At 46.5% G+C, this 24,203-nt stretch overlaps 1 protein-coding gene across 3 annotated transcripts in view; it reads right to left on the bottom strand.

Moving 5' to 3' along the window:
* Positions 1-24,203, bottom strand: part of EPB41L5 (erythrocyte membrane protein band 4.1 like 5) — a 562,556-nt gene that overhangs the window by 288,126 nt on the left and 250,227 nt on the right. For all 3 annotated transcript variants that reach the window (XM_063933986.1, XM_063933985.1, XM_063933987.1), the window contains exons 9-10: positions 7,526-7,613; positions 5,992-6,080 (exon numbers count right to left, since the gene is read on the bottom strand). In XM_063933986.1, coding sequence (XP_063790056.1) covers positions 5,992-6,080; positions 7,526-7,613 — 177 coding nt within the window. The remainder of the gene's footprint in view (positions 1-5,991; positions 6,081-7,525; positions 7,614-24,203) is intronic.

Below are 24,203 nucleotides of genomic sequence, written 5' to 3'. Positions count from 1 at the left end.
GCTCGGAGTGAAGCCCCGCTCCCTGTAATGGCGCACGGCTTTCCACATTTTTTATACTGGCCCAGGTAAAAAAAAATAAGATTTTAAACCTACCGGGAAATCTTTCTCCTAGTCCGTAGAGGATGCTGGGGACTCCGTAAGGACCATGGGGATAGACGGGCTCCGCAGGAGACATGGGCACTAAAAAGAACTTTAGATATGGGTGTGCACTGGCTCCTCCCTCTATGCCCCTCCTCCAGACCTCAGTTAGAGAAACTGTGCCCAGAGGAGACGGACAGTACGAGGAAAGGATTATTGTTAATCTAAGGGCAAGATTCATACCAGCCCAGACCATCCACACCGTATAACATGGATATACGAACCAGTCAACAGTATGAAACAAAACAGCATCAGCCCAAGACTGATCAAAACTGTAACATTACCCTTATGTAAACAGAAACTATATACAAGTCTTGCAGAATGCAGACCGCACTGGGACGGGCGCCCAGCATCGTCTACGGACTAGGAGAAAAAGATTTACCGGTAGGTTTAAAATCTTATTTTCTCTTACGTCCTAGAGGATGCTGGGGACTCCGTAAGGCCATGGGGATTATACCAAAGCTCTAAAATGGGCAGGAGAGCACGGATGACTCTGCAGCACCGATTGAGCAAACATGAGGTCCTCATCAGCCAGGGTATCAAACTTGTAGAACTTTGCAAAGGTGTTGAACCCGACCAAGTCGCTGCTCGGCAAAGCTGTAATGCCGAGACACCTCGGGCAGCCGCCCAAGAAGAGCCCACCTTCCTAGTGGAATGGGCCTTCACCGAATTTGGTACCGGCAATCCAGCCGTAAAATGAGCTTGCTGAATCGTGTTACAGATCCAGCGAGCAATAGTCTGCTTAGAAGCAGACGCGCCAACCTTGTTGGCTGCATACAGGACAAACAGAGCTTCTGTTTTCCTCACCCGAGCCGTTCTGGCTACATAAATTTTCAATGCCCTGACCACATCAAGGGACCCGGAATCCTCCAAGGCCCGCGTAGCCACAGGCTCCACAATAGGTTGGTTCATATGAAAAGATGAAACCACCTTGGGCAAAAATTGAGGACGAGTCCGCAACTCTGCTCTATCCACATGGAAAATCAGATAGGAGCTTTTGTGAGATAAAGCCGCCAATTCAGACACTCGCCTTGGCGATGCCAAGGCCAACAACATGACCACTTTCAAAGTCAGATACTTTAATTCCACCGTTTTTAGAGGCTCAAACCAGTGAGACTTAAGGAACCGCAACACCACGTTAAGGTACCAAGGAGCCACTGGAGGTACAAAAGGAGGCTGGATATGCAGCACTCCCTTCACAAAAGTCTGTACTTCCGGAAGAGAAGCCAATTCCTTCTGAAAGAAAATGGATAGGGCCGAAATCTGAACCTTAATGGAGCCTAATTTTAGGCCCAAATTCACTCCAGTCCGTAGGAAGTGAAGGAAACGGCCCAGATGGAATTCTTCCGGAGGAGCATTCCTGGACTCACACCAAGAGACATACTTCCTCCAAATACGGTGATAATGTTTTGCTGTCACGTCCTTCCTAGCCTTTATCAGAGTAGGATTGACCTCATCGTCGGAACCAACTGTGACTTCGGGATATTGAGAATCCAGCCGTGCTGCTGCAACACCCTCAGGGAAAGCGATACGCTGTTCAGTAACTGCTCTCTTGATCTCGCCTTTATTAGGAGATCGTCCAAGTACGGGATAATTGTGACACCCTGCTTGCGCAGGAGCACCATCATTTCCGCCATTACCTTGGTGAAAATCCTCGGGGCCGTGGAAAGCCAAACGGCAACGTCTGAAATTGGTAATAACAATCCTGTACAGCAAATCTCAGGAACGCCTGATGAGGCGGATAAATGGGGACATGAAGGTATGCATCCTTTATGTCCAGGGACACCATATAATCCCCCCCTTCTAGGCTGGCTATGACTGACCTGAGCGATTCCATCTTGAATTTGAACCTTTTTAAGTATAGGTTTAAGGATTTTAAATTTAAAATGGGTCTGACCGAACCGTCCGGTTTCGGGACCACAAAGAGGGTTGAGTAATACCCCATCCCCTGCTGAAGCAGGGGAACCTTGACCACCACTTGTTGAAGACACAACTTTTGAATTGCTTTTAAAACTATCTCCCTCTCTGGGGGAGAAGCCGGTAGGGCCGATTTGAAAAACCGGCGAGGAGGCACCTCTTCGAATTCCAGCTTGTAACCCTGGGAAACAATTTCTATTGCCCAGGCATCCACCTGTGAGTGAATCCAGACGTGGCTGAAAAGTCGAAGACGTGCCCCCACTGGGGCGGACTCCCTCAGCGGAGCCCCAGCGTCATGCGGTGGATTTTGTAGAGGCCGGGGAGGACTTCTGCTCCTGGGAACTAGCTGTGGCTGGCAGCTTTTTCCCCCTGCCCTTACCTCTGGCAAGACAGGAAGATCCCCGTACTCTCTTGGATTTATGCGACCGAAAGGACTGCATCTGATAATGTGGCGTTTTCTTAGGCTGTGAGGAAACATGAGGCAAAAAAAGATGATTTACCTGCCGTAGCTGTGGAAACTAGGTCCGTGAGACCTTCCCCAAACAATTCCTCACCCTTGTAAGGTAAAACCTCCATATGCCTCTTCGAGTCGGCATCACCCGTCCATTGTCGGGTCCATAGGGCTCGTCTAGCTAAAATCGCCATAGCGTTGGCTCTGGAACCCAGTAGGCCAACGTCTCTCTGAGCATCTCACATATATAGGACAGCATCTTTAATAGGACCCAGGGTCAATAAAATGGTTTCCTTATCCAGCGTATCTATATCAGCAGATAAGGTATCTGTCAACGCTGCGACCGCGCTACAAACCCAAGCCGACGCTATCGCCGGTCTGAGTAAGGTACCAGTATGTGTGTAAATTGACTTCAAGGTAGTCTCCTGCCTGCGATCAGCAGGATCCTTGAGGGTCGCCGTATCTTGAGATGGCAGCGCTACCTTTTTGGATAAGCGTGTCAACGCTTTGTCCACCCTTGGGGAGGATTCCCACCGAATCCTGTCCTTAGCCGGGAAAGGATACGCCATAAGAATCCTTTTGGGAATCTGCAGTTTTTTGTCTGGAGATTCCCAAGCCTTTTCAAATAACTCGTTCAGTTCATGAGATGGGGGAAAGGTTACCTCAGGTTTCTTTTCCTTATACATACGTACCCTCGTGTCAGGGACAGAGGGGTCATCTGTGATATGCAACACATCTTTTATTGCAATAATCATATAATGAATACTTTTAGCCAATTTTGGCTGTAACTTTACATCATCGTAGTCGACACTGGAGTCAGAATCCGTGTCGGTATCAGTGTCTACTACTTGGGCGCAGAAGGTCCCTGCGACATGGTGAAAGGCAGGGCTTGATTCCCTGGACTCTGCTTTGTCCAACCTTTTGTGTAATAAATTCACATTTGCATTTAAAACATTCCACATATCCAACCAGTCAGGTGTCGGCGTTGCACACTCATTTGCTCCACTTCCTCCCTGGAAGAGCCTTCCACTTCAGACATGCCGACACACGCGTACCGACACCCCACACACTCAGGGAATTCTCTATCTGGAGACAGTTCCCCCACAAGGCCCTTAGGAGAGACAGAGAGAGAGAGTATGCCAGCACACACCCAGCGCCAATGACCCTGGAAAAAATACCCAGATAGCACTTTTATTAGATTATATTCACTGCGCCAAATTATGTGCCCCCCCCCCCTTCTTTAAAACCCTCTGTCACCGTGTTCAGCAGGGGAGAGTCCGGGGAGCCAGTTTCTCAGCGGCGGGCTTCGTTCCCGCTCGATTCCTTTCAAAAAACCGGCAGGGGATCTCTAATATACAGTGCAGAGCCCATATATATACTTTATTTGCCAGTCCCAGAGGTTTAAATTGCTGCCCAGGGCGCCCCCCTGCGCCCTGCACCCTTACAGTGCCTGCCGTGTGTGTTTAGTGTGGGAGCAATGGCACGCAGCGTTACCTCAGTGAAGATCTGAAGTCTTCTGCCACCTCTGAAGTCTTCTTTCTTCTCATACTCACCTGGCTTCTATTTTCCGGCTCTGTGAGGAGGACGGCGGCGCGGCTCCGGGATGAACAGCTAGGTGAGACCTGCGTTCCGACTCCCTCTGGAGCTAATGGTGTCCAGTAGCCTTAGAAGCAGAGCCTAGCATTTAAGTAGGTCTGCTTCTCTCCCCTCAGTCCCTCGATGCAGGGAGCCTGTTGCCAGCAGGCTCCCTGAAAATAAAAAACCTAACAAAAATTCTTTCTTTCAGGAAACTCAGGAGAGCTCCCTGTAATGCACCCAGTCTCCTCTGGGCACAGTATCAAACTGAGGTCTGGAGGAGGGGCATAGAGGGAGGAGCCAGTGCACACACATATCTAAAGTTCTTTTTAGTGCCCATGTCTCCTGCGGAGCCCGTCTATCCCCATGGTCCTTACGGAGTCCCCAGCATCCTCTAGGACGTAAGAGAAAAAAGTCTAACCAAGAGTTAAAACCCCTGTTAGTACATTGAGGCCAGTGTGGGCATCAGCGGAGGCGAAGCGCACCCCTCACAGCGGGACACACCGCCAGTGTGTGTCTGAGCCCCCTGAAGCACAGCCTGCAGTCAGAGCTGCGCTCCAGCCCTAATGCCGCCATTCCCACGGCGCCACGCTAACCGGGATGCCAGCGTTGTACTCACCACTCTTCATCTTCTGGCTCTGTTAGGGGGTGACAGCGTGTTGAGCCGTGGTGTGGCTTGTGAATGACTCCCTCAGGAGCTCAGTGTCCTGTCAGCAGAGAAACGGGACCATTAACTCTAAGGAAGTTGGGCCGTTCTCCCCCCTAAGTCCCACGAAGTCAGGATGTTGCCAAATAGCCCTGACTGAAAATAACAAACATTTAAAATAAAAGTAGAAAACTCTTCAGGATCTCTCCAAAGTTCCTCCGTGCACATTTTCTAAACAGAGTCTGGTGGGAGGGGCATAGAGGGAGGAGCCAGCCCACACTATTGATTTCTTAAAGTGCCCATGGCTCCTAGTGGACCCGTCTATACCCATGGTACTAATGTGGACCCCAGTATCCTCTACGACGTAAGAGAAAAATACAAATCCTAGCTACAATTCTTTGTGCCACTCCTGCAGGCACTAAATAAAAAACCTGAGCTGCTGCCGCAGGTAAGGGCTATTCAGCTCCAAAAGTTTTAACCATTTAGTATCTACTCCTCAGCCCCCCTCTAAACCCACAGTCTGCAGTGTTCCTCAGATATGATGAAAGAGGATGTTAACCTTAGCGTATGTGTGTGTTCATGTGACAGGGAATAAAGGGGGTCATTCTGAGTTGATCGCTCGCTAGCAACTTTTTGCTGTGCTGCGATCAGATGGTCGCCGCCTATGGGAGAGTGTATTTTCACTTTGCAAGTGTGTGTGTGTGTGTGTGTGTGTGTGAACACTTTTGCAGCCGACAACACAAAAAGGTTTTTTGTAGTTTCTGAGTAGCTCTGGACTTACTCAGCCGCTGTGATCACTTCAGTCTTTTTGGTCCCGGAATTGACGTCAGACACCCGCCCTGCAAACGCTTGGACACGCCTGCAATTTTCCAAACACTCCCAGTTGACACTCTCAAACACCATCTTTCTGTCAATAACCTTGCGATCAGCTGTGCTAATGGATTCTTCATTAAATCCATTGCCCAGCACCGATCCTCTTTGTACCCATACGACACGCCTGCGCATTGCGGTGCATACGTAGTTTTGCAGAAATTTAACCTGATCGCAGCGCTGCAGAAAGTTGCTAGCGAGAGATCAACTCAGAATGACCCCCAAACACTAAGCTCCACTGAAGCAGGTACGGATGTGAAGGACTACTCTGTAAAGTGTTGCATAATAAGTGTGTATATAAATAGCTTAATAATTAAAAATTCCCATAATCATCTGCTGCTAAGTAAAACTAAATAAACTACAGTAAGTGTTACTCTCTAATTAGAGAACTTACCAGAAGAACAGTCCAATTTTTGTTTCACCTTCAAATACCAGGACACCTGTAGGAGTCAGTCCGAGTTGATAGTCATTTCCATCTCGAGCCTGTCCAAGTTACAGCAAATGCAGAGTATAATACGTCAATAATTCAAACAGGAAAAAGATAAAACATTCTGCAGGAAGAAATTGCATTACTAGTAAGGAAGCCGATCCCAGGATTTAGCCCAAAAAATTCTGGGATTTTCATCCCCGGATTACTAACAGTGGGTGTGGCGTCCTCCACAGAGGTGCAGTCACTGCAGTCTAACTCCCTTCGGAGCAGCTCTTCCAGCTTCTCAGGCACGGCCTGGTCTATGAATGGCTAAGCAGCATGAAATCATAGGTTACGCACTGCACTCTACGGTTTAGAGTAAAAAGTTTATGACAGGTGAGGCACTGACTCACCTGAATACCTTGTCCGCACATCTCTGAGCAAAACTCACCAAATTTCCAGCAGTATATTCTGCTGCACCTTTGTGTAATTCCCACATGAACCCTCAGGCTCTTATACAGTAGTGTGTGTAAATCTGGCTATGGTACTAGCCAGTGCATCCTCAGCCATTTACCTCACCGCACATCACTGGAGGCAGATGGTGAAAGGGAGAGGCTGTGATTGACAGAGGCGGAGGTAGTGGTAGTTTGGCACTCAGACAGGCAGATTCAGGCCGTGCCAGTGACACCGGGTGTGAGTCGTCTTTAATTCACAGACAGCAGTGAATCAGAAAAAAAAATGTACAGCTGTCTATTAATCAGCTCTCTCAGTCCAGCACTCACAAGGTCAGCCTGCCTCCCTAAGGTAAGAGCAGGTCCCTCAGTCAGTGGGGCCCACCCTGCTCTCTGCACTGGGCCATTCATCAGACATCGCTCATTGCTGGTCGGGCAGCAGTTAGCCCTTTAGTCTTCAGGGGACCCGGTGCAATGCCTCTGGTCAGGGACACTCTTCAGTTTGGGACTTGGGCAATAAATCATGAATGTGGGTTCAATTTTTTTCCCTTGAGGGCAATCAATGTGGGATATTATTTTTTCTGTAGGGGCCAACGTGTGTTATGTTATTTTCTGTAAGGCCAATGTATGTGCTTGTTTATTTCTTGGGGGGGATTCAATTATTTGCAGATTGTTATATTGGGAAAATGTAAACCTGTTCGGATACTGTCCCCTTGCCCTCCCACATGCAGTCAGTGCATGTAGGAGGCTGGGGCAGCTACTTCAGTAGGCTGAATTGTGGCTACAACTCAATCCCGGTATTACAAAAATGGGGCGCGACTGGCTTCCCTGACAACTAGTGACGTGCTGCCGGACACCACCACAATATCCAGCTGCACCATCTAATAAAATACACAATAGCCCAGAATTATAATAAAAACATTTGTGTTAGAAATGAATGCATTGCGTCTGGACCAAATATAAAAGCCTAGCACAGTTTATAAGTGTGGAAGACACCACTGACTAATATAATCTGTTGCAGCATCAGATAGTCATAACATAATAACAAAGCCAGTGGCATTGCTTACCTTTACAATATGCATGTCCACACCATACATCTCCAGCCACTTTGCTTTGTTGAGATAATTGGTCTCAGCCTCTGAAGGAGTCTGCCCCCTAGAAGACAGAATCGCAAATTCAACATCAAAGAGCTGATTTTAATGGTAAATGATTACCCAAAGACGTACAGTTAATAGAGATATAGACATGCTCTACAAAAATAGTAAAAAAAAAAAAAAAAAAAAAAAAAAAAGAGTTGTGTTAGACTTACCATTTGGAACTCTTTCTGCGCGGTATATTGGATTCCACAGGGAAACAGGGGGGTGTAGAGTGGATCTTGATCCAGAGGCACCAACAGGCTACAGCTTTAGACTGTCCCGGGATGCATTTGGGCCTCCTCTATAACCCCGCCTCCAGGCACTGTGAGCTCAGTTTCGTTAACCAGTCCAATGCAGGAGCAGGTAAGAGAGAAGGAAGAAGTTACTCACATAGAACCACACTCTCACGACAGGAGAAGGGACCAGCGACTAATGCCATACAAACCCATACAAGCTAGGTGCGTCAGGGTGGGTGCCCTGTGGAACCCAATGTACCTCGCAGAGAGTTAACAATGGTAAGTCTACCATAACTCTTTTTCTGCAGCAGGTTACATTGGTTTACACAGGGAAACATCAGGGATGTCCTAAAGCAGTTCCTCAAGGGAGGGGACGCGCCTTAGCGGGTATGAGAACCCGGCGTCCAAAGGAAGCATCCTGGAAGGCGTTAGTATCAAAGGCATAGAACCTAATAAATGTGTTAACAGAGAACCACGTAGCCGCCTTGCACAATTGTTCTGCGGACGCATCACGGCGGGCCGTCCAAGAAAATCCAAACAGACAGAGTAGAATGGGCATTAATAACAGCAGGAGCTGGGAGACCAGCCTGCACATAAGCTTTTGCAATCACCATTCTAATCCATCTAGCCAAGGTTTGCTTATTCGTAGGCCAGCCAACTTTGTCAAAACCAAACAAAACAAAAAAGGAATCTGACCTCCTGATAGAGGCAGTCCTCTCCACATATACACAGAGAGCCCGTACCACATACAAAAACCGCTCTTTGGAGGACAAATCAGAAGAGATAAAGGCCAGAACCACAATCTCTTGGTTAAGGTGAAAAGATGACACACCTTGGGAAAATAACCTGTACGAGTTCTAAAAACTGCCCGGTCACGATTAAATCGTGAATTTACTACAGGAAATAATTTTCGAGAGGATATGGTTTCTGTTATTATATGCACTTGCTGATTTGACTTCTTGTACTTTTTTTTTTCTGTATTAGAGACTGCATAACTGTTCTTTTTTCTAACAGCCTTACAGCAACACATTATTTCTATTTGGTGGATACTATTATGTATCAAACTGTATCTATTTGACTGTACAGGATTTTGCACCTCTGACTAACAGATTGATAAAAGGCTACAATATATTTCTTTGACACTTTAGTGGCATGTGTAAAAAATTCCTCTCTTTAAGATGTCAATGTGTATGTCTGTAACTAATGTCAATCTAAATATCACTGATCACATACGCTGGAGGTTATACTCTACAAGGAGCAATTAATATCAGACTCTTACAAGAGATCAATAATTAAAGAGGTCTCTTATATAGATACAAATTAGAGCTGATATACAGGTTGAGTCTCCCTTATCCAAAATGCTTGGGACCAGAGGTACTTTGGATATCGGATTTTTCCGTATTTTGGAATAATTGCATACCATAGTGAGATATCATGGTGATGGGACCTAAATCTAAGCACAGAATGCATTTATGTTACATATACACCTTATACACACAGCCTGAAGGTCATTTTAGCCAATATTTTTTATAACTTTGTGCATTAAACAAAGTGTGTCTACATTCACACAATTCATTTATGTTTCATATACACCTTATACACACAGCCTGACGGTCATTTAATACAATATTTTTTATAACTTTGTGTATTAAACAAAGTTTGTGTACATTGAGCCATCAAAAAACAAAGGTTTCACTATCTCACTCTCACTCAAAAAAGTCCGTATTTCGGAATATTCCGTATTTCGGAATATATGGATACGGGATACTCAACCTGTAATAGTATTTTAACAAATTTCATTAGGCTTAATATAGTTCAAATTGCCCTACCTGTATTGAAAAGTTTGATTCAAACCGATATTACCATTTAATTTTTGGGCAACACGTCATGACTTATGTACTCTCAGGCTATTAGAAAGGTTACTATGCCTGATTATAGAGATTTTTTTTTTTAAATTGTGTTTATTAAACAGAAGAAAGGTAACACATGTGCTAATACAATATGAAACATTAAAGGCGGACAGTTGAAACACCTGTCCGTACATTACCGTGATATGTTTAATTGTATCGTACTACGAAGCAAAGTAATAAATTCCCCAATGGTCATGAAGTACAATATAATACATAACAGCTACACCAAAGCATAACAATAAGTGAGGGTGGGATGGTACATATCTAAAAGTGAGAGTCCCCTTTAAAGAAACTAGAACGGTGGAGACCCATCAGTAAGAGTTGCTACATTATACCAAGTTGATAATCTAACCACCTTACGGATATTCTCTTTGGTATCAATAGGCAATGTAAGTAAAAAAGGAAGCCAAATCGCAAAAAACAGCAGCACGGGATTCAACATCTAAAGAACATTCAGTCCAATCCATTTGGAATAGAAATAATAACCGGGGCAGCATAAGGGAAATAGGCATGTGATCTTTTTGTATCCATTGGGATAGTATTGTTTTCTTCGCTGCTGCTGTGATGCGAGCCAGGAGCAGTCGTGTACCCTTGGTTAATGCAGGGGTTTGGAGTTCTATGTAGTTCCAAAAGGCCCATGCCATGGTTAATGTAAATGGGATACCCAAGTTGGTCTAAATGTATATCTGTATTAGATCCCAGAAAGATTGTATAACTGGGCAAGTCCATAAACAATGTATAATGTCAGCATCAGGGGATCGACATTTGAAACATAAGGAGTCATCAGCAGCCCCCGTAAGGAACCGCAGTCGAGGAGTGTAATAAGCTCTATGTAGAATTTTCAAATGCATCTCCGCATACGAGGAGGATACCAACTGTTTAGTAAGCAAATTAGACCACTTAATAATCGTGTGTATATCTACTCCCGTGAAGACGTCTTTCCATTTAGCTATGCCCGTGGTGAGTTTAGTATAGTCAATCTTACGTCTGGTATACGTGTATATTATAGATGTAGATTGAGGGGAGTCTATACGTCGTCGTACTATTCCATCAAGTGGAAAAGTTAGATTAGTGGGCTGTAGGTGGGTTATAACGGATGTTGCAAAACTACGCATTTGAAAATACGCAAAAAAAGGAAAGTTCAAAGTCGGGTATCTATCTCGTAATTGGGACAATGATAACACCGCTGAGCAGTCATCGTTTAGAAATTGAAATAGTGAGCGGAGTCCCCGGAGGTGCCAACTGTGTATAATCTCACCTGCCTCCCCTCCCTGAAAAGCCGGATTCCCTAATAAAGGCTGGAACAGGGATTGTGTCAGAGTAAGTTTAGAACGTTTTCTAATTTGATGCCATGCCTTGTAAGGAGCATATAGTAATGGAATTGACTTTATATCCTGTGATATGAAGGAATTCGGGAAATGTAATATCCCTAGCAAATCCTGACAAGGGAGCAAAGCCTGCTCTAGTGCCTTGTTAACAAAATTGTCCCCATCACCTATCCAGTCTAAGGCACATGCTATAATTAGCCGCTAAAGAGTAATCTTCCAGGCAGGGGAGATTGACTACCCCAAGTGAAGGTGGTTGTTTTAATTTGAACAATGCAATACGAGGACGTTTATTCGCCCATATAAATTTAGTAATAGCTTTATTTATTGTATGTATATCCTTTTTTGATAGCAAGAATGGGAGCATCTGTATCGGGTAAAGCAAACGCGGGAAAGACACCATTTTGTATAAATGGCACCTACCCAAGTATGAGATCGGCAGGTGTTGCCACCCCGTAAAGTCCTCAAGTATCCTATTAATGTAGTAAGAAAAATTTAAAGAATACAATTCCGAGGGATTAGATGACACAGGTATACCAAGATATGTTATATAGTTACGCGCCCATTTAAATGGGAACGCACCATCCCATCCCCCCTTCGCATCTCCACCCAACGCCAGTGCCTCAGTCTTATCAAAATTAATCAAAAATCCTGATATTAAGTTGAAATTCCGCAAAGTAGTCAATAGTGAGGGAAAGGACGTCATGGGATCATTGAAATATAGTAAAAGATCATCCGCGAAGGCGGATACCTTTATGGTATGAGAGCCCACTGCAATACCCTTCCAGGACACTTCATTACTGAATGTGCGTATGAGCGGATCTAAAGCCAAATTAAATAACAAGGGAGAAAGGGGACAACCCTGTCTCGTCCCCCTATGTAGTTGAAATGATTTTGTATTTAACCCATTAATCGTGATAAACGCCTGAGGTGCGGCATATAGAGTTTTAATAAGAATTTACTCACCGATAATTCTATTTCTCGTAGTCTGTAGTGGATGCTGGGGACTCCGTAAGGACCATGGGGAATAGACGGCTCCGCAGGAGACTGGGCACACTAAAAGAAAGATTTGGTACTACCTGGTGTGCACTGGCTCCTCCCTCTATGCCCCTCCTCCAGACCTCAGTTAGGATACTGTGCCCGGAAGAGCTGACACAATAAGGAAGGATTTTTGAATCCCGGGTAAGACTCATACCAGCCACACCAATCACACCGTATAACTCGTGATATTTTACCCAGTTAACAGTATGAATAACAACTGAGCCTCTCAACAGATGGCTCAACAATAACCCTTTAGTTAGGCAATAACTATATACAAGTATTGCAGACAATCCGCACTTGGGATGGGCGCCCAGCATCCACTACGGACTACGAGAAATAGAATTATCGGTGAGTAAATTCTTATTTTCTCTAACGTCCTAGTGGATGCTGGGGACTCCGTAAGGACCATGGGGATTATACCAGAGCTCCCATACGGGCGGGAGAGTGCGGATGACTCTGCAGCACCGAATAAGAGAACTCAAGGTCCTCCTCAGCCAGGGTATCAAATTTGTAGAATTTAGCAAACGTGTTTGCCCCTGACCAAGTAGCAGCTCGGCAAAGTTGTAAAGCCGAGACCCCTCGGGCAGCCGCCCAAGATGAGCCCACCTTCCTCGTGGAATGGGCTTTCACTGATTCAGGATGCGGCAAACCAGCCGCAGAATGCGCCAGCTGAATTGTGCTACAAATCCAGCGAGCAACAGTCTGCTTAGAAGCAGGAGCACCTATTTTGTTGGGTGCATACAGGATAAAAAGCGAGTCAGTTTTCCTGACTCCAGCCGTCCTGGAAACATAAATTTTCAAGGCCCTGACTACGTCCAGTAACTTGGAATCCTCCAAGTCCTTAGTAGCCGCAGGCACTACAATAGGTTGGTTCAAGTGAAAAGCGGATACCACCTTAGGGAGAAACTGGGGACGAGTCCTCAATTCTGCCCTATCCATATGGAAAATCAGATAAGGGCTTTTACACGACAAAGCCGCCAATTCTGACACACGCCTGGCCGAAGCCAAGGCCAATAACATGACCACTTTCCACGTGAGATATTTGAGATCCACGGTTTTAAGTGGTTCAAACCAATGTGATTTTAGGAAACTCAACACCACATTGAGATCCCAAGGTGCCACAGGAGGCACAAAAGGGGGTTGAATATGAAGCACTCCCTTTACAAAAGTCTGAACGTCAGGCAGTGAAGCCAGTTCTTTCTGGAAGAAAAATCGACAGAGCCGAAATCTGGACCTTAATGGAACCCAATTTTAGGCCCATAGTCACTCCTGACTGTAGGAAGTGCAGAAAACGACCCAGCTGAAATTCCTCTGTGGGGGCCTTCCTGGCCTCACACCACGCAACATATTTTCGCCAAATGCGGTGATAATGGTTTGCGGTTACTTCTTTCCTGGCTTTTATCAGCGTAGGAATGACTTCCTCCGGAATGCCCTTTTCCTTTAGGATCCGGAATTCAACCGCCATGCCGTCAAACGCAGCCGGGGTAAGTCTTGGAACAGACAGGGCCCCTGCTGTAGCAGATCCTGTCTGAGCGGTAGAGGCCATGGGTCCTCTGATAACATTTCTTGAAGTTCCGGGTACCAAGCTCTTCTTGGCCAATCCGGAACCACGAGTATCGTTCTTACTCCTCGCCTTCTTATTATTCTCAGTACCTTTGGTATGAGGGGCAGAGGAGGGAACACATAAACCGACTGGTACACCCACGGTGTCACTAGCGCGTCCACAGCTATCGCCTGAGGGTCCCTTGACCTGGCGCAATATCTCTTTAGCTTTTTGTTGAGGCGGGACGCCATCATGTCCACCTGTGGCCTTTCCCAACGGTTTACCAACAGTAGGAAGACTTCTGGATGAAGTCCCCACTCTCCCGGGTGTAGGTCGTGTCTGCTGAGGAAGTCTGCTTCCCAGTTGTCCACTCCCGGAATGAACACTGCTGACCGTGCTAAGACGTGATTTTCCGCCCATCGGAGAATCCTTGTGGCTTCTGCCATCGCCATCCTGCTTCTTGTGCCGCCCTGTCGGTTTACATGGGCGACTGCCGTGATGTTGTCTGATTGGATCAGTACCGGCTGGTTTTGAAGCAGAGGCCTTGCCAGACTTAGGGCATTGTAAATGGCCCTCAGTTCCAGAATATTTATGTGTAGGGACGACTCCCGACTTGACCAAAGTCCTTGGGATTTTCTTCCCTGTGTGACTGCCCCCCAGCCTCGAAGGTTGGCATCCGTGGTTACCAGGACCCAGTCCTGTATGCCGAATCTGCGGCCCTCTTGAAGATGAGCACTCTGCAGCCACCACAGTAGAGATACCCTGGTCCTTGGAGACAGGGTTATCAGCCGATGCATCTGAAGATGCGATTCCGACCACTTGTCCAAGAGGTCCCACTGAAAAGGTTCTTACATGGAACCTGCCGAATGGAATTTTGCTTCGTAAGAAGCTACCATTTTTCCCAGGACTCGTGTGCAGTGATGCACCGATACCTGTTTTGGTTTCAGGAGGTCTCTGACTAGAGATGACAGCTCCTTGGCTTTCTCCTGCGGGAGAAACACTTTTTTCTGTTCTGTGTCCCGAACCATCCCCAGGAACAGCAGGCGTGTGGTAGGAACCAGCTGTGATATAGAATCCATCCGTGCTGTTGTAGCACTTCCCGAGATAGTGCTACTCCGACCAACAACTGCTCCATGGACCTCGCCTATATAAGGAGATCGTCCAAGTACGGGATAATTAAAAACTCCCTTTTTTCGAAGGAGTATCATTTCTGCCATTACCTTGGTAAAGACCCTCGGTGCCGTGGACAGTCCAAACGGCAGTGTTTGAAATTGGTAATGGCAATCCTGTACCACAAATCTGAGGTACTCCTGGTGAGGATGGTAAATGGGGACATGTAGGTAAGCATCCTTGATGTCCAGGGATACCATGTAATCCCCCTCCTCCAGGCTTGAAATAACCGCCCTGAGCGATTCCATCTTGAACTTGAATTTTTTTATGTATGTGTTCAAGGACTTCAAATTTAAAATGGGTCTCACCGAACCGTCCGGTTTCGGTACCACAAACATTGTGGAATAGCAACCCCGTCCTTGTTGAAGTAGGGGCACCTTGACTATCACCTGCTGGGAATACAGCTTGTGAATTGCCTCTAGCACAGCCTCCCTGCCTGAGGGAGTTGTCGGCAAGGCAGATTTGAGGAAACGGCGGGGGGGAGACGCCTCGAATTCCAGCCTGTACCCCTGAGATACTACTTGAAGGATCCAGGGATCCACCTGTGAGCGAGCCCACTGATCGCTGAAATTTTTGAGGCGGCCCCCCCACCGTACCTGGCTACGCCTGTGGAGCCCCCGCGTCATGCGGTGGACTCAGAGGAAGCGGGGGAAGAATTTTGATTCTGGGAACTGGCTGACTGGTGCAGCTTTTTCCCTCTTCCCTCGTCTCTGTGCAAAAAGGAAGCGCCTTTGACCCGCTTGCTTTTCTGAAGCCGAAAGGACTGTACCTGATAATACAGTGCTTTCTTAGGCTGTGAGGAAACCTGAGGTAAAAAATTTTCTTCCCAGCTGTTGCTGTGGATACGAGGTCCCAGAGACCATCCCCAAACAATTCCTCACCCTTATAAGGCTCTATGTGCCTTTTAAAGTCAGCATCACCTGTCCAGTGTCGGGTCTCTAATACCCTCCCCTCCTGACAGAATGGACATTGCATTAATTCTGGATGCCAGCCGGCAAAATATCCCTCTGTGCATCCCTCATATATAAGACGACGTCTTATGTTCGCAAAATAGTATCCCTGTTTGACAGGGTTACAGACCACGCTGCAGCAGCACTATCTGCAGGTCTCAGTCTAGTACCTGAGTGTGTAAATACAGACTTCAGGATAGCCTCCTGCTTTTTATCAGCAGGTACCTTCAAAGTGGCCGTATCCTAAGACGGCAGTGCCACCTTTTTTGACAAACGTGTGAGCACCTTATCCACCCTAGGGGATATCTCCCAGCTTAACTTATCCTCTGGCGGGAAAAGGTACGCCATCAGTAACTTTTTAGAAATTACCAGTTTCTTATCGGGGGAACCCACGCTTTTTCACACTTCATTCACTCAATTGATGGGGGAACAAAACACTGCCTGCTTTTTCTCCCCAAACATAAAACCCTTTTTTAGTACTTGGGTTAATGTCAGAAATGTGTAACACATTTTTTATTGCCGGGATCATGTAACGGATGTTCCTAGTGGATTGTGTATGTGTCTCAACCTCGTCGAAACTGGAGTCAGACTCCGTGTCGACATCTGTGTCTGCCATCTGAGGGAGCGGGCGTTTTTGAGCCCCTGATGGCCTTTGAGACGCCTGGGCAGGCGCGGGCTGAGAAGCCGGCTGTCCCATAGCTGTTACGTCATCCAGCCTTTTATGTAAGGAGTTGACACTGTCGGTTAATACCTTCCACCTATCCATCCACTCTGGTGTCGGCCCCACAGGGGGCGACATCACATTTATCGGCATCTGCTCCGCCTCCACATAAGTCTCCTCATCAACCATGTCGACACAGCCGTACCGACACACCGCACACACACAGGGAATGCTCTGACTGAGGACAGGACCCCACACAGCCCTTTGGGGAGACAGAGAGAGAGTATGCCAGCACACACCAGAGCGCTATATAATGTAGGGATTAACACTATCACTGAGTGAATTTTCCCCAATAGCTGCTTGTATAAACAATATTGCGCCTAAATTTAGTGCCCCCCCTCTCTTTTTAACCCTTTGAGCCTGAAAACTACAAGGGAGAGCCTGGGGAGCTGTCTTCCAGCTGCACTGTGAAGAGAAAATGGCGCCCAGTGTGCTGAGGGAGATAGCTCCGCCCCTTTTTCGCGGACTTTTCTCCCGCTTTTTTATGGATTCTGGCAGGGGTAATTATCACATATATAGCCTCTGGGGCTATATATTGTGATTATTTTGCCAGCCAAGGTGTTTTTATTGCTGCTCAGGGCGCCCCCCCCCCCAGTGCCCTGCACCCTCAGTGACCGGAGTGTGAAGTGTGCATGAGGAGCAATGGCGCACAGCTGCAGTGCTGTGCGCTACCTTGGTGAAGACTGAAGTCTTCTGCCGCCGCTTTTCCGGACCATCTTCTTGTTTCTGGCTCTGTAAGGGGGACGGCGGCGCGGCTCCGGGAACGAACACCAAGGACTGGGCCTGCGGTCGATCCCTCTGGAGCTAATGGTGTCCAGTAGCCTAAGAAGCCCAAGCTAGCTGCAAGCAGGTAGGTTCGCTTCTTCTCCCCTTAGTCCCTCGTTGCAGTGAGCCTGTTGCCAGCAGGTCTCACTGTAAAATAAAAAACCTAACATATACTTTCTTTCTAGGAGCTCAGGAGAGCCCCTAGTGTGCATCCAGCTCGGCCGGGCACAGAAATCTAACTGAGGTCTGGAGGAGGGGCATAGAGGGAGGAGCCAGTGCACACCAGGTAGTACCAAATCTTTCTTTTAGTGTGCCCAGTCTCCTGCGGAGCCGTCTATTCCCCATGGTCCTTACCGAGTCCCCAGCATCCACTAGGACGTTAGAGAAAAAGACATTGACAAACTCCGTACCAAAGTGTTGGGCCTGTAGGACTCGCAGTATATGAGACCAGGAGACGCGGTCAAATGCCTTATCGGCATCACAACTGACTATAAGGGCTTTTCGACACTCTGATTGATTCGAGCTATGTATCGCTGCCAACAAAGTACATATATTATGTACTGAAGGTCTGTTTCGAACAAACCCATTTTGAGCAGTATGTAGAATTCGCTGCAAAATGGGCTGAAGTCGAAACGCTAATAATTTGGTAAATAACTTTAAGTCCTGGTTCAGCAGGGATATCGGCCTATATGATTGTACATATTTAGGATCGTTTCCTGGTTTCGGAAAGACCACTATTCTAGCTTCGTCGAAACCGGTCGGAGACGGATTTCCTCGCAACAATGAATTAAAAAGAGCTAGCATGTATGGCATCAAGTGGGTAGCAAGCATTCGGTAGTACTCTGCCCCAAACCCGTCCGGACCAGGGGATTTCCCTTTTTTCAACAATCTGATTAGAGATAATAATTCAGATTCCTGGACCGGTGCCGTTAGAGACTCCCTCTCTTCCTCCGTTAGTACTGGTAGTCCTGCTCTTTCCAGAAATCTCAGTCCATCCTGTGGATAATCAGGAGGGTACTGATATAAAGTTTGATAATAGCGTAAGAATTCCTCAGAGATAGCAGGAGTATCCATAACAGTAGAGGTAGGGTCAATATACAATAGAGTGATACGTGAAGGAGCAGAGCACGACCGAACCAAATTCATCACCAATAACCGTCCCGATTTATTGCCAGTTCTAAAAAAACTTGTTCCTATAGATATCATTAGAGAAACTCGCTCGTTCGGTACATAGGGCATCATATTGCTGTTTAGCTGCAAGGTAGGCCTGGCGATTTTCAAGGGAGTAGTGTGAAACAAGTAGATTATAAATTTTAGTTAAGGTTTGACTAAGATCTTTTAAGTGATTGTTAAGTGCCTTGCGTCTCCTGGAGACATATTCCATAATCTGACCCCGTATTACCGGCTTCGAGGCGGACCAAAACAGATTTATGTCTTCCACATGTTCAATGTTATCAGTCTTATAATTTAAAAATGCCTGTTCTAGATGCAGGCGAAAGTCTGAAGAGTTTTCCATAAAGGCTGGAAACCTACAGTTGTAGGATTGTGTTATAGGGGTGTCCAACTTTATAGTGAACCACACCGGAGCATGGTCAGAAAGGAGAATAGGATCAATCTGGGAGTGTACCACCTGTTGCAAGAGAGTGTCCGTGATTAGCCATTAGTCCAGTCTGGACGAGGAGTGGTGGGGGTGCGAGTAAAACGTATACTCACGAGAATCAGGATGTTGGCACCTCCAGGGATCACATAATCTCATCGAGTCGGTCAATAGAGAAAGTGATGGGGGGGGTGATCGAACCATGGACGGTTGCGGAGGTGGTTATGTCTAGTCCTGTCAATTGAACACAGTTAAAAGTCCCCGCCCAAAATGACTGCGCCCTCTGCCCAGTCTTGTAACTTTGCATAGATATCTGTGAAAAAGTGAGCATTAGAACCCGTGGGGGCATAAATATTAGCTAAGGTGTAAGGCAAACCATGTACAGTCAGTTTCAAAAACAGATAGCTTCCCTCTGGGTCTATTAAGCAGTCACTAATATTGTAAACCAGAAATTTGCTGAAAATAATCATGACCCCTCGTTGTTTAGATGTGTAAGATGCCGTTTTAAAGTCTCCTATCTATGAATCCCTTACCACATTAGGGTCAGACATTTTCCAGTGTGTTTCCTGTAAGAAAACAATATCTGGCCGTAAACGTTTTAGGTGGGTCAGAATTTTCTCTCTCTTTATAGGAGAATTTAAGCCCTCCACATTCCAAGTAACTAATTTAAGAGCGGTTTTTTACTTTTTAGGGGGATTAATAATCGCAGTCATTTAACCGATGCCAACCCTAGGCCAAGTCATAAAATTAACAACTCTTTAGGGAGCCCTTTCCCGTCCCAGCGAGCGGGGAAGGGGATAGTGAAAATCTGACCAGCTGGGGGGAGTATAAACATATCACATTTAGTAGAGATATATCATGTGTGTTAACCTCAATTAGAATTTCAACAATTATCATAAACCAGTTTAACATTATATGAACCCAGGAGGATTTCCGACTGGGTCGCATCCCAACATAATGTTGCTGAACACAATCATACCAAGATAACAATAGGGATTTCGAACCAGAAGGCCATCTAATACTAGAGCATTTTAAAAGCTGAGTAAAGATGAGAAGAAAAAGAAGAAGTGAGATCAGCGAGTTATAGGCAAAGAATAAGAATAAGAAAGAGGGCAAGTGAGCCAAAGAAGAAAAAATGAAGACTAAACTGAAGATTTTTTATAGGATGGTTGGTCCCGAAAAGAGTCCAACAAACGCTACAAAACATCACATCATATCTAGGCACTAAACTACCTGAGATAGATCTAGTACATTTCAAATCAAATACGGTCAACTGTAACCTGAATGTTCAAGAAATAGAAGATGACATCGCAATGCAGTTCTGTAGTGTCAATCCGCATCGTCCATCCTGGACGAGCAGGAAGAAGCTAAAGAGTCCACAAAGTTTCTTGCAGCTTGCGGAGTGTCGAAGTAGTAAGTTTTTCCTGAATGTGTGACCCTCAGCTTAGCAGGATACAGTAGTGCAAATCGAAGCTCCATCTCGAACATGCGTTTGCATACCGTGGAAAACTCTTGTCGCTTTGCAGCCACCATATATGAGAAGTCTTGAAAAAGGAGGATCTTGGATTCCAGATATTTGAGAAAGGAACGTTTTCTATAGGCATCCAGCAGACGAACCTTATCAGCGTAATTTAGAAACTTCATGATGACCGGTCTGGGCCTATCTTTAGTAGATTGTCGATCCGGACCAATGTGGTGAACACGTTCAATCAGCACTGATTCCGAGTCCGATACACATCCCAATTCTCTCGGCAGCCATTGAGATACCAGATTCATCAGTTCGTAAGGTTTCACCGTTTCCGGGAGTCCTATAAGGCGCACATTACTTCTTCGGTTTCTGTTCTCTAAATCTTCAAGTTTCTCTTGCACGGACGTCACTATTTTATCTTGTTCAGAGAGCGCCGTTTTGGCTGTTGTTAAATCATCCTAAAGGTCCGAGATTCTTTGCTCCGCCTCCGACGAACGTTGGTCATGATGATTCAACTGGGTAAGAGCGGAGTCCAATGAGTTCTTCAATGGGGCCAATTTTTGATCCAAGAGGGAAGCCAAGATGTCAGTGATCTCATGTGTTGTAAAGGATTTGGTAGGATCCGTCGTTGTAGTAAGTGATGAGCATCGCAATGGACTATTATTAGGACCAGATGCCGGTGACTGAGGGCTATCTGCAGGGATGTTATCCCGACCCCGGCCTTTATTCGCCTGTGAACCGCGGGGGTTTCTGGGAGTTTTAGCCATGTACTTATCTATTATGAGGAGCTTATGGCGTAAAAGGAGTGGTAGGGTATGACAAGGTATAAAAGATGTATATAAGCTTGTAGCTGTAATATAATTGTACACCTGCTGGGGGAGCTCCAACCCTATAAATCTAGGATGGTCAGCTGTTGTTATGGCCGCACAGATAAACCAACCTGTGGTTGTGCACAGAAATATAAATATAGCTGAAGGGCATACAGTATGGGGAGACAGAACACCTTTCTGCCCTCACCCGCTTACCCCAGCAACAAAGCTTGAAAAGCAGGAGAAGTGTGGAAATGGACATGCAGCAGAGCTTCTCTGGTCAGTCCAGCCAGTGAGTCCCAGCCGCTGGTGACAGGTGGAATTGCAGGCTGTTTCAGTATTTTTTTCCCCACACTTAAGATGGCCGCCGGGTGATGTACAGCCCGAGGAAACGACCCAAGGGATCCAGGATGTGAGCTCCTTGCTTGAGGGGAGAATACTGGCTGTATGCAGGGGGAGACCAGGACCTGGATCGCCAGGTAACACACTCCGGGGAGCAGGAGAGGCAGCGCTTCAGTCGCGGGCACGAGCGGGGCGGGAGACTCCGCTCCGTTGCCTTGGAAACCCGCGGCCGGCTCCCGGCGCACTAGAGGTCCCGGCTGTGGGGAGAGAAGAGGGCAGCAACCCGCAAGGACGCACTGAGCGTCCCCCGGCTCCGCAACCCGCTTCCTCCAGTCCCCCGTCGGCAGCAGAGGGGTAGCAGATGGCGTGGGAGAACCTGGTGGGCTAAATGGCAGTGTGAGTACCTACTTTTAAGGACGCCGTGCAGGAGCAGCTCCAAGGCACGTCCTTCTCCCCAGCCCGCCAAGCCACGCCCCCCAAATCATCATAGAGATTTATTTTAATATACTAATAAAAGTTAAGTTTTAACTTTGGCATTTATCAAATCATTTCAAAAAAGTGCGCCACACACTAAGCTCTCTTTTTAGTGTTAAACCCATTAGTGGTTTACGCTAATAACTTCCAAAGAAACGTATTGTAATTCATGCTTAGGGGCGCACCTCCAACCCAATATAATAACAGTCTTTGGTCTCTTATAACCTAGACATCATAACTCCTCTATTGGTTGGTTTGTATAATTAGATCATATTATTTTAGACCTGTGCATTGTCTTTTAGACCTATTGGCTTCCCTAAAAGATCCCATGGAGCCACAGGAGGGACATAGGGAGGTTGAATCCGTAAACACCCTGAGTGAATGTATGAACATCCGGTATAGATGCAATTTTTCTCCAAAACCATACTGACTAGGCAGATATGTGAACCTTGAGGGAGGACAGATGAAGGCCTAAGTCCAGGCTTCTTTGCAGAAAAGCCAGAATTCTGGAAGTTCTGAATCTGTATGCAACATAATTCTTATCAGCACACCAGGTGAAGTAAGAATTCCAGACCCTGTAATAAATCCGAGCAGATGCCAGTTTGCGGGCTTTTAACATAGTTTGGATGACAGCCTCAGAGAATCCTTTGGCTCTCAGTAGTGATGCCTCCAGAGCCACGCCGTCAAAGCCAGCCTGGTCAGGTCCAGATAAAGACAAGGGCCCTGTACGAGGAGACCTGGCGCTGAGGAAGTAGAAGAGGATGCTCTGTCGATAGACCCTGCAGGTCGAAAAACCAATGCCGTCTGGGCCATGCTGGAGCGACAAGAACTTTGAACTTCTGGGCAGGATAGACACTGGAGGGAACACGTAGGGCAACCGAAAGTTCCATTGAATTGACAATGCGTCCATGAACGCTGCTTGAGGATCCCTGGACCTTGATTCGAAGACCGGAACGTTGTGATTGGGTTGAGACGCCATCAGGTCTACCAGCTGTAAAAAAATATTGAGGTACCTCTGTGCGCTAGTGTGTTGCAGCCTGAGAAATATATTGGATATGGAACCACAACAGTTCCACACAAAAGAATACACCAAGAAAACAAAAAACAAATATTGAGCCCAGGCGCTCACAAATACATGTATACGCTTCCCTTAAGTTCTTTTAATATGATGGATCTGAGGGTTCTTCCTGTCAGTTTTTACGATATGTCCATATACATGAAAGAGAACACAAACACACACCACAAATCCTTGTGTATTACTGTGAGGTGATGTTGGTAATCACTCTCTAACTATTTTCATAGGACCGTTTGAATATAACGGGGAAATCCCCCTTCCAAAACAGTGCAGAGGGAACGTGCATATAGATTCAAAATCTCTGTGGATAATCAATCCGTCACCACGTGAACAAAAGATGTCGGGGTTGCCCGCTACGTATGGCACTCCCAGTTTGCCGATATATAACATGCATGTATGGTGGGTCTTTCCTCTCCCCTCCTTATTTAAAGGCCACGCACATTTTCTCCAAAAGAAATATATCGGAGAAGATGTTGAAGTATAAAAAGTTCTTTTTAATAACGAACAACATCAAATAAAAGAAGTTGTAATCATACCCTGGTAGGTGGAGGTGAATGGATGGTGTGCCGAAAAAAATGGGGCCCCGTTAGTCGGATCTCCTCCACTCCCACAAGGGTAAATTTTAGTCCAGATGCAGGCCTCCCCACCAACGCGTTTCGACCCGTGCCAGGGTCTTTGTCAAGGTGGCATTGTCTGACCGTACTCAAACTGGCCTGTTCTGTACCAGAGGCAGGACGAGAGTCAATGCATTGAACACCGCCCGCAACTCCAGAACGTTTATTGGGAGGAGTGACTCCTCCTTGGTCCAGCGACCCTGAAAAGAGAGAGTGTTGCTCCCATACCACACCCCATCCCCTCAGAATGGCATCCGTTGCCAGCAGGACCCAGTCGGGGACCCAGAAGGGACGGCCCCTGCTCAATTTCTGGTCCTGTAGCCACCAGGTCAGCAACAGACCAACCTCCGGACTCAAAGTGATCATGTGAGATCTGATCGGATGAGGTAGGCCGTCCCACTTAGAAAGTATTAACCTCAGCAGAGAGCAAGAATGAAATTGAGCAAACTCTACCATGTCGAATGCAGACACCATCAGGCCACGTACTTGCATTGCAGACTGTATCGACACTCTCGGGCAACAAAGGAAGCATCTTTTCCTGTCTTGAAGTCTCAGGACTTTTTCTGGAG

Source organism: Pseudophryne corroboree, chromosome 7 (genome assembly GCF_028390025.1).
Source record: "Pseudophryne corroboree isolate aPseCor3 chromosome 7, aPseCor3.hap2, whole genome shotgun sequence".
Classification (NCBI taxonomy): Eukaryota; Metazoa; Chordata; class Amphibia; order Anura; family Myobatrachidae; genus Pseudophryne; species Pseudophryne corroboree.
The sequence above is the reverse complement of the archived record's forward strand: the minus strand, read 5'-3'. Positions and strand labels throughout refer to the sequence as shown.